The following is an 11,419-nucleotide window of genomic DNA, read 5'->3' as shown; positions in this document are numbered from 1 at the left end:
GATATGTCATTTAGTTTTAAACCTCTTTAATGTCATCACCCTGTTGACGTGTCACTTGAGCCTGGGCCTGCTAGTCTAGGGGTAGGGACATTACTACTGTGTCACAAGAGGCCTCTGAAAATAGAGCCCGTTGCCTTGAGAGAATCAAGTTCATAGTCACTTCTGCACAGCTAGCCCTGGCACCTGTGAAACTAATTTTATACACTGTGGAATGCCAGCTTTTCTATTGTGATAAAGAAGTCCTTATTTTAAACAAAGCCTTTTTGGAATGATAGTTCGGTTTCTATTTCACGGTTTATATGGTTTTGTCCCAATGCCCGTTTCATTCTGTAAAAAATTTGACCAAAAATGACATTTTATTTCTTAAACGAATAGAGTTTTGTCAACTGGTTTGCTGTCTGTGAGAATTCTTCAATGTGAATGGTTATTCACCCTGATTGATGATATCACTGGTGTTCATTGCTTGATGGTTCCCCTGTTTCACACCAGTTTCAAATGACCATGATGATAAAGAAGAATTCATGCCCAAGATATGCTTTTGGGTATATTTTGCCGCTGTGGTGACGGTGAAATTTGGGCTCAATTTATTCCTGCTTGCATAATAAGAGTTTAATCTGTGTTGTAACCTCCATATATATGTCTGTGTGATAACATATTATTACATGATATTGATAAATGTCATTTATTGTATGATAATGTGCATGATAGATGTGTAGTAATGCAATGTACATGCATCCATATAAAAAACAGAGCTGCAATATCTCGTGATATTAAATTCTAACACAATGTTTGATGGTTGTGCAATATACCTGCGTATTATGTAGTTCTGCAATGTGTTAAAATTGTAAATGTTTGTGTATTATAGAACAATTACACAACATGTAGATTGAAATCTATATTTATTCCATTCCCGAGGCACAGTTTATATCAGCATTTTGGTGAAATAACAGTTAATACCTTAATAGAGAATCTTCTATCATACAAATATACATTCTTACCAATATTTAATCTTACTTGACAAGTACCAGATTCTTTCATATTTACACGATCAAATTTCCTTGCCATTGCTATTAGACAGAAGTATTTTTTGTAAGCATTTAGAATTGTCTGATATTTTCCATGCTTTTCAAATTTTTTCCACTTTCCATCGTTTTAGTCTCAGCCTATTTCTTTTCTACCTTAGCCTCGGGTGTCAAACCATCCGTCACTCTTCTAATTTCAGACTCTAACAGATAAATGAGTCAAGCCACTTCAAGAAACAATGATTCACTTGAACGAATCCACACTCCCTTCCCTCCCTTTCCATGACTCTTATGTTTGGCCCTTCTCTTATCTCCTCTATGTAAAGATCAACAGGAAATTCTGAAGCAGTTCTCAGTTCTGGAGAGAAATGATAGTGCGGTTAGATCCCTGACACTTATCGCAGATATCTGATTATGAATGTCAGAAATGTGACTGTCACTTGGAGAAAGGGTTAGGTCCCAACAATGAAACACTCCTTAGTGATGAAATGAGTAGGAAGCATTACAGAATCTATATGGGTAAATGGAATTAGACTGGCAGTCACCTAAGATCAAATTTAATGGCGAGACAAACTGTTCATTGTGCTGATCCTCTATCAGCCTATTCAGGAAGACTGGCTGTTTGGATGAAGTACAAGGAAATACTAGTTCCAGTAACACTTACTGTCCACATGAGCTTTTCTTTATATATTTGTTCACAGGATGTAGGCATCGTGGCTGGGCCAACATATACTCACCCTTAGTAAGGTGGTAGATCCAAACCATCTGTTTTGGGTTGACACACAATGCCCTTAGGGAGGGAACCCCGGGAGATTGACCCAGCAAGTGAAGGAACAGCGGTATATTGCCAAGTCAGGATGGTGAGTGGCTCAGAGGGGATCATACAGGGGATAGTGCTCCAATGTGCCTGGCTGCCTTTGCCTTTCTAGCTGGAAGTGGTGACTAGATTTGGAAGGTGAGTTGCTGCAGTATATCCTGTAGGTGGTACACACTACTGAGCGTCAGTGGTGCAGGGAGTGGTTACTGAGGGTGCTGAATGAGGCGCCTGGCCAGCATGCTGCTTTGTCCCGGATGGTGTCGAGATTTCTGAGCATTGATACTGCTGCACTCAGCTGGGAAAATGCTAGAATAAACAACTTTTCATTATCTACCCTTGGATTTGAACATCTTTAGGAAATTCATTGTCCACACCCAGGTGGTCTGAAGAAGATGTCGATGGAGTATTTAATACCACCCACTGTTAGTTTTTTGAACTTGTGTACAGATAGGATTGGGACAGGAAGGCTTCAATGAGCTAGTTGGGGTTTTATGGCAATTTAACAACTTTCTTTTTTGTGACATTCCATTTTTCTTAACTGAGTTCAAACTCTCAAACACGCCCTGGTAGGACTGAACTCAGGCTGTCTGGATCGAGGGTTAGCGGTCATTGTATGAGAGAATTATGTGTCCTTCAGTGTCCAGCCTGAATCTGAGTTATCAGCAACAGAGACATAACCCTAGATAACAAAGTGTAGAGCTGGATGAACACAGCAGGCCAAGCAGCATCAGAGGAGCAGGAAAGCTGACGTTTTGGGCCTAGACCCTTCTTCAGAAATGAAGAAGACACGACGGAGACATATATTATAGAGACAAATATCAGAGCCCTAATCCTGGGAGTTTTACGTACCACTTAAATTTTTTACCTTCATATCTCTCCTGTGCCTACTGATCTCAAAATCTAGCATCTCTACTGTGAAAATATCATTTAAAAAAGGAAAACAAAAGGAGGCAAATCACAGCTATTTGTTACAGTTTCTAGTGCAGTAGAGACGTCAACAATTTTCAAAATTCACTATAAGAAAGAAGTCGCATTGACATAGTGCGTTCGCTAGTCTAGCGATGCCCCAGGATGCTTTGCAGCCTATAAAGTACTTCTGAAAGTACAGTCACCAATGGAATGAAGGAAATACAATTACCAACTTGTGCACAACAAGGTCCCTAAAACAACAATAAACTAAATCTGATTTTAGAAATTAGTTAAGCAACGAACGCTATTTTAGATTAACCAGGGAGAACTCATATTGGCAGCTAGTCCCGTATTATATCCCCACACTACTGTTAGCCCATTTTTGGGATTTCCAGTGTTTGGGAATGAGCAGTGTGATACAACAATTCAGAGAGAAAGTGACCCCGTGCAGCCCTGGTCTGGTAGAAACAAGGATGTCCAGGGCTTGATGAGTTCGCTGCAGCAAGTGGTAAAACTTGAAGCCACCTTAACTGAGGTACGGCGAGAGGTTACAGCCCAATATGTTCACAGCTACATCACTGAACTGCCCCGGACGTCGATTCTGTCTCCTGGACGCTTCTCTGCCCCTTAGAGAGGAAAGATGGAAACAATGAGTTAGGCAAAGGAAGTTCTTAAGGTGATGTCTTTTGTTCTAACCAAAGTGGTTGGAACTGTCTGTTGTGTCTCAGTGATACTCATCTCTGCCTCCGAATCAGAAAGCTGTGATTTTTAAACCCAGCTGTCTGAGATGAGTACACTGAAAGCTAAGCTGACACTCCCCAGTGTGGTACTGTGGGAGCACTACACTGTCTGAGGTGTTCTGGTTTGGGTGAAGTTTCGAACCAAAGCTCATCCACTCATGGGTGGATGCAAGTGACCCCATGTCCACTATTCAAAGAAGAGTGAGCATGTCCTTCCTGGTGACCAATATTTATTCTAAATGGATACACTTAATAGTAAGGTCCTGGGGAGCGTTGCTGAACAAAGAGACCTCAGAATGCAGGTTCATAATTCCTGAAGACGGAGTCACATGTAGACATGATGGTGAAGAGGGCATACTTGCCTTTATCGGTCAGTGCATTGAATATAGGAGTTGGGTTGTCATGTTGCAGCTGTATGGGACATTGGTTAGACCACTTTTGGAATACTGCATTCAATTCAGGTCACCCTGATAGAGGAAAGATGCTGTTAAACTTGAAAGGGTGCAAAAAACATTTACAAGGATGTTGCCACGGTTGGAAGTTTTGAGCTACTGGGAGAGGCTGAAAATGCTGGGGCTATTTTCCCTGGAGCATCGGAGGGTGAAGGTTGACTTTATAGAGATGTATAAAACCATGAGGGGCATGGATAGAGTAAATAGTCAAAGTCTTTTTCCCCAGGGTAGGGGAGTCCAAAACTAGATGGTAAGGTGAGAGGAGGGGAAAGATTTAAAAGGAACCTAAGGGGCAACTTTTTTCACACAGAGTGTGGTCAGTGTATGGAACGAGCTGCCAGAGGAAGTGGTGAAGGCTGTAAAAGGCATGTAGATGTATATGAATAGGAACGGTTCAGAGAGATATGGGCCAAATGCTGGAAAATGGGACAAAAATAATTTAGGATTTCTGTTTGGCATAGACGAATTGGACCAAAGAGTCTATTTCCATGCTGTACGTCTCTATAACTCAATATCCCTGTTAAATGGCAGTTCCCATTATCGTTAAACTGTGCTCCCTTCTTCTAGCATTGAATGCTATGGATGGATTCAAGGCTGACACCAAAATAGAAACATCGAACAACTATAAGTGTGAAATTCTAGTGTCTTTTTTGAGTAAGGTGTGATTTTGTTGTGAGTGTTATTTACAGAATGACTGGGATCTTGCTGTCAGATATGATGCAGCAGTGTACCAGCATCTGGTTCCAATCTTGGGTAGGTTATATTGAAAATGTTAGCTATATTTATGGAAGTGTGAAGGCAGGACATCCTAGTGTTTCACACAAGTTCTATTCGATATTATAGTAGACATTGACTGGTGGCAAGGATTTATACAGTCATAAATACTTCATACAGCATGGAAACAGGCCCTTCAGCCCAACTCGTCCATGCCCGCAGATTTCCTAAACTGAAGTAGTTCCATTTGCCTGTGTTTGGCCCATAACTCTCTCAACCTTTCCTATTCATGATTTGCAAGAAGAATTTGACTATAAGACAATAAGAAATAGGAACAGAAGTAGGCTGTCGGCCTTTCGAATCTGCTCCACCATTCAATAGGATTGTGGCTGATCTGACACTCCTCACACACTCTTTCCTATCTTTTCCCTGGAACCCTGGATTCCCCTGACTGATCACAAGTTGTATTTCCATCTTACCTGGTTGGATGTCCTTGAGCTGGAGGTGGAAAGGGGTGTCCATATGTATGGTTTCCTCAAACACTTCCTAAAGCATCGAATGTATATGTCTCTTACCTAGAAAAAGGAAAGACAAACAGGTTTGTAAAAGTAGATGGATATGAGAGATGAAAAACATGAACAAACTACATTTCAGTCTTTGTCAGTTGGTTTATCACAGAAAACCACTGGGATTGGACAGATGCATAGAATCCCTAAAGTGTGGAAGCAGGCCATTCAGCCCACTGAGTCCGCACAAACCCTCTGAAGAGCATCCCACCCCAGACGCAAATGGGGCAATTATATCATGGCCAATCCACCTAATCTACACATCTTTGGACTGTGGGAGGAAACCGGAGCACCCGGAGGAAACCCATGCAGACACAGGGAGAATGTGCAAACTCCACACAGACAGTCGCCCATGGGTGGGACTGAACCTGGGTCCCTGGTGCTGTGAGGCAGCAGTGCGAACCACTACTCCAGATGCAATCCCCCTTATGAGGCAGTTTCTCTGCAGGATCTCAACATATTTATTTAGTGACAGAGGCGTACAGGGGAGGTTACACATCTGTCTGCCAGTTTGCATTGAGGTTTCTGCTCACAATGTTGGTCAATGGAGAGAGGCTCAAAGGGGACTCTGCTTCTGATCTAGTGCCCTCTGCTGGGCATATCTGGTCTTTACTAACAAGGAATGAAATTTAGATCATTACCATTTCCTCCATTCTTTCAGTTGAGAAGGTCGGCTTACAAGGACAGATTGAGTAGCCTGAGACTGTACTCGTTGGAATTTAGAAGAATGGGGGAGCATCTTATGGAAACATATAAAATTATGAAAGGATTTGATAAGATAGGAGCAGCGAGGCTGTTCCCACTGGAGGGTGAAGCCAGAATGAGGGGGCATTGCCTCAAAATAAGGGGGGGACCAGATTTAGGACTGAGTTGAGGACGAACTTCTTCACCTGAAGGTTTGTGTGAATCTGTGGAATTTCCTGCCCAGTGAAGCAGTTGAGGCTTCCTCATTGAATGTTTTTTAAGGGGAAGATAGATAGATTTAAGAACAGTAAAAGAATTAAAGGTCATGGTGAGAGGGTGGCTAAGTGGAGCTGAGACCATGAAAAGATCAGCTACCATCTTATGGAATGGTGGAGCAGGGTCAAGGGTCCTGATGGCCCACTCCTGCTCCTGGTTCTTACATTATTATGTTCATGGGATTCTGGGATCACTGACATCGCCCATTTGCTTGGCCACTTTGGAGGGCAATTAAAAGTCAGCTCTGTTGTGATTGGGCACAAAATAGATTTTTAATGATAGCCGACAGCTTAGCATCATGGTCTAGATTGATGAATTGAATTTAAATTCCTATGGTTGACATGCCAGGATGTGAACTCACATGTACAATACATTAGCCTGGGCTATAGGAATACCAGTCCAGGGAATACGACCATCACACCAGCATTCCTGCAGGCAAAGGATGCTTCTAACACAATGTAAGAACACAGACAATGCTGGAGAAACTCAGCAGGTCTGCCAGCACCTGTAGACAGAGAAGGCAGAACTAACATTTTGAGTCCAGTTCTGAAGGACTAAAACCTGTGATCGTCTCTTCACAGATGCTGCAAGACCTGCTGAGTTTTTCCAACACTCTCTGAGTTTATTTCAGATTTCCAGCATCTGCAGTATATGACGGACAACATATATACCATGTAGAATTATCTAGAATAGCAGAGAAACAACGTACCCACTCTATAGCGGAGTTTCTACTCCACATGAACCTCTTAGGTCTAACCCTTTTAAGCCACAAGCATTTATCCAGCTTTTCAATGTCTGGATCTCTTTATTCACTCGTGTGGATTCCAAGGTACTGAATCCCTATTTGCATCATTCCCTGAGTAACAATATTTCTCTTGAATCCATTGCTGGATTTATCAATGACTGAAAAACTTGAAGGTTATTGTTAAGTTCCAGAAGTCACATAGAAACAGGCCCCTGAGCCCAACATTTGCATGCCGACCAGATAAATTAATCTAGTCCCATTTGCCAGCATTTGGCCCCTATACCTCTCAACCCTTCCTAATCATGCACCTAACCAGATGCATTTTAAATGTTGTGATTGTACCAGCCTGCACCACTTCCTCTGGCAGCTCGTTCCACACAACCATCTATGGAAAAAAGTTGCCCCTTCAGCCACGTTGAAATCTTTCCCCTCTCACCTTAAACCCATGCCCCTCTAGTTTTGGATTCCCATTCCCTGGGGAAAGGACTTTACCCTATCCACGCCCCTCATGATTTTATAAACCTCTATAAAGCCACCCCCTCAGCCTCTGACGCTCCAGGGAAAATAGCCCCAGCATATTCAGCCTCTCCCTATAACTCAGACCCTCCAATCCTGGCAACATCCTTGTAAATCTTTTCATGTTCCACAACATCTTTCCTGTAGCAGGGAGACTAGAATTAAATGCAGTATTCCAAAAGTAAGGATAAGATTTACTCCGGGAAAAAACAGTTTCTTCAGGCAGGCTTCGCAGATGCAGATGAAACCAGAGTTCTGGAGAAAGACCACATTAACAAAAGGAAGGAGTGCTAACCTTCTTATACATCAGGCAATGCATGATGAAGATGTACATTCCCTGGAAGCTGTTTAATATGGTGAAGATATACATCATTGGAATGGTTGCATTCTGAATGTATAACCCTCCAAACATCCACGTACAGCCCAGGATAGCTAACTGACCAAAGGCTGTCATTGTAAACACTCTGTAAAACAAAAAAAAATCAATAATCAGATGATTCAGAAATAGTGATAGACCAAACAGCAACAGAGCGCTCAGTGCTAACATTACTAACGTGATAGCTCTTGGTGTGTGGCAATGGTGGTACAGCAGACTTGGGGTTGGTTAGCTGGGAAGGCTGGTCTCTGACACAGAGTTATGCCAACAGTGTGGGTTCAATTCCTGCACTGGCTGAGGTCACCATGAAGGATCTGCCTTCTCAACCTCCCATCAACCCCCTTCCCCACCGCCACTCCACCCCCACAACACCGCAAAACCAGCCTGCGGCATAGTGACCCTTAGATTAAACCAGCGCCTCTCTCTAATGAGAGAATGGGGCTGTGGCACCTTCAGCTTTCAGTGGGCTAATAATCAAAAGGACTAAGCGAAGGCTTGGGGAACCTGAGTTCAAATCCCACCGCGGCAGATGGTGGAATTTAAACTCAATTCAATTCAAAATATCTGGAATTAAAAACTTGCCCCAACAATCATAAAACCATTCTCAATTTGCCAAAAGTCCAACCTGCTGACGCCCTTCAGGGAAGGAAGTCTGGCTTTCTCACTTAACTTGGCTGAAATGTGACTCCAATCCTACAACAATGTGATTGACAGAAACGGCCCTAGAAGAGTTTCTAAAAGGCATTCAATCTAGAGCCACACAACAATGGAGAGTCTTCAACTAAACAGCAACATTGATATGAAATTGGTTATGGGAATATTTTTCAGACCGTAGAAAGATTTGCAGAAGTGTTCCCCCAGGGCTCAATATCAGGATCCTTGCTTTTCCTGATGCATATTAATAATCGAGATCTTGTTGCGCAGGAGACAATTTCAAAGTTTGTAGCTGATACAAAATTTGGAGGAATTGCAAAGTGTGAGAAAGTCAATGTAGAGACTCTAAAGAATATAGACAATTTGATGGGATGGGTGGAGAGGTGGCAGATGGTGCTCGATGTGGAGAATTGTGAGGTGCTTAATGATGATATAATGTACATGTAGAGACGTTACTAAATAAGGTGGGCTATTCTAAAGGGTGTGTGGGAGTAGGATCATCTGGGGGCATAATTGTGATAGGTGGCAGGGCAGTTAGAGAGAATTATTGAAATGAAGCATACCGTATTCTAGGCTTCATAAATAGGGGGTATGAAGTATAACAGCAAGGAGGTTATGCTGAGTTTATATAAGTAAAAGAAAAGCAACCACCATCCCATTCCCCCTTAGAGAGAGACACTGGTGGTGGCTTAATCTGAGAGTCACCACACTGCAGGTGGGGGGAAGAATCATAGAATCCCTACTGTGTGGAAGCAGACTATTCAGCCCATCAAGTTCATACCAAACCTCAGAAGACCATTTCACCCAATCTCTGTAACCCTGCATTTTCTATGGCTAACCCACTCAGCCTGCATATCTTACACGGGGAGAACGTGTAAACTCCACACAAACAGTCAACTGAGGGTGGAGCTGGCACTGTGAGGCAGCAGTGCTAACCACCGAGCCACCATGCCTCCCTAGAAATAGGAGCCTTCATGATGATCTCAACAAGTGCAGGAATTGAACCCATGCTGTTAATATCTGACCAGCTATCTAACCAACCAAGCTACATAGGACACAGGCTAGAGGTCAGCTGGAATATGGTGGACAGTTCTAAGCCCCACACTTCAGGAAGGAAGTGAATGCATTGAAGGCTTAAAAGATGATTCCACTTCAGTGACGACGGTAGATGATGGAGGTTGAGGACTGTTTCCCTTGGAGAGGAGAAGGCTTAGGGGAGATTTCATAGAAGTTTAGAACAGAGCGGCTAAACTGCCTGTTTGTCAACGGATCGAGAACCAAAAGGCGCTGTTTTAAAAGAGTTTTACAGAAGAAGCAAATGAGAAAATACTTTTTCACACATCCAGTGGTCTGGATTTTAAACTGAACTGCATGGAAGTGCGGTGGAACAGAGTTCTAATGGGGCATTCTGGAGGACATTCACTGATTATTTAAGTAGAAACAATTTGCAGGGTCATGGCACCAAGTAGGCTCTAAGCCAAAATACTCAGACTGCCGGTACAGAGACAACTGGCCATATGGCCTCCTTCTGTGCTATACAAATTCTGTGATGGGGAACAAGCCCCTGGCCATGCCATTGATGAACAAATAGAACATAGAACATTACAGCACAGTACAGGCCCTTCGGCCCTCGATGTTGTGCCGACCTGTCATACCGATCTCAAGCCCATCTAACCTACACTATTCCATGTACGTCCATATACCTGTCCAGTGATGACTTAAATGTACCTAAAGTTGGTGAATCTACTACCGTTGCAGGCAAAGCATTCCATTCCCTTATTACTCTCTGAGTAAAGAAACTACCCCTGACATCTGTCCTATATCCTTCACCCCTCAATTTAAAGCTAGGTATTTTCTGGGGGCCTGGGTTCAAATCCTGCCATGGGGAAGTAATTCTGAAATTACGAGTCTAATTAAGAGTCTAATGATGACCATGAATCCATTGCTGATTGTCAGCAGTTGTGGGGGGGGGGGGGGAGAGAAAAAAAATCTGGTTCACTCATGTCCTTTCAGGAAGGAAATTTGCCATCCTTACACAGTCTGGTCTGCATGTGACTCCAGACCCAAAGGAATGTGGTTGATTCTCACCTGCCCTCTGGGCAATAAATGCTGGTCTAGCCAGCCAACATCCTGAGATGAACTTTAAAACAAAAGGTGAATGCATAAAGCTACAGAGGATATTGATAGACTCAGTGAATGGACAAAGCTGGGGCAGATGGAGTTCAATGTAAGTGAGTGTGAAGCTATCCACTTTGAACAGGAAGAGCATAGATCACGTTACTGTCTAGACAGTGTGAAGTTAAATTCAGTGGTTGTCCAAAGAAACTTGTTGGTTCAGGAGCATAAGTCTTTAAAAAGCCAGAGAAAAAGTGCAGAAAATAATCCTGAAAACTAATGGAATACTGTCCCTTATATCAAGAAGAATGGAGTGTGAGGACATTGCAGTTATGCAAAACCCTGGTTAGACCCCACTTGGAGGAGACCTGGGCACCACACCTTACGAGGATAGAATGGTTATACCTAAACAGATGTTGCTTGTTCCCTACGTTCTGAACAGTCAAATAATAAGCTATGTTTATATAGCACCTTTAACATTCTTAGAAGCTCCCGCGGCACTTCTTAAAAAATGAAATTTTTTTGGACTAGCAACACTGTTGTCGACAGCCAATTTACACGCAGAAATGTCTCACAAACAGCAGTGTAATAATAATCAGATCATCCTGCTTTCTTTCGGTTGTGACATTGATGGAGGGATAAACATTAGTCAGGATCCTGGGGAGAACTCTTCGCCTTTCTCTGATGCAGCGTCATGGGATGTTATATCTGACAGGGAAGACAAGGCCTTGGGAGGATGGGTCTTTCCAAAAACACTAGCTCATTGCTGCATTGAAATGCCAACGTCCTGGAGTAACTAAGACAACACTCCACTGAGTGATGGGGTTTGTGGG

The 11,419-nt window shown here is 42.8% G+C and overlaps 1 protein-coding gene across 4 annotated transcripts in view; it reads right to left on the bottom strand.

Annotated features, from left to right (window-relative positions):
- Positions 1–882: 882 nt before the first annotated feature.
- The window catches only part of LOC125447444 (adhesion G protein-coupled receptor E2-like), an 80,960-nt gene continuing 70,423 nt past the window's right edge, over positions 883–11,419 (bottom strand). For all 4 annotated transcript variants that reach the window (XM_048521788.2, XM_048521787.2, XM_048521786.2 and 1 more), the window contains 3 exons: positions 7,737–7,905; positions 5,134–5,229; positions 883–3,374 (listed from right to left, as the gene is read on the bottom strand). In XM_048521788.2, coding sequence (XP_048377745.1) covers positions 3,324–3,374; positions 5,134–5,229; positions 7,737–7,905 — 316 coding nt within the window. In that variant the 3' untranslated portion in view covers positions 883–3,323. The remainder of the gene's footprint in view (positions 3,375–5,133; positions 5,230–7,736; positions 7,906–11,419) is intronic.

The sequence above is a fragment of the Stegostoma tigrinum genome, chromosome 35, assembly GCF_030684315.1.
Source record: "Stegostoma tigrinum isolate sSteTig4 chromosome 35, sSteTig4.hap1, whole genome shotgun sequence".
NCBI lineage: Eukaryota > Metazoa > Chordata > Chondrichthyes > Orectolobiformes > Stegostomatidae > Stegostoma > Stegostoma tigrinum.
This window is presented reverse-complemented; position numbering and strand designations above follow the sequence as displayed.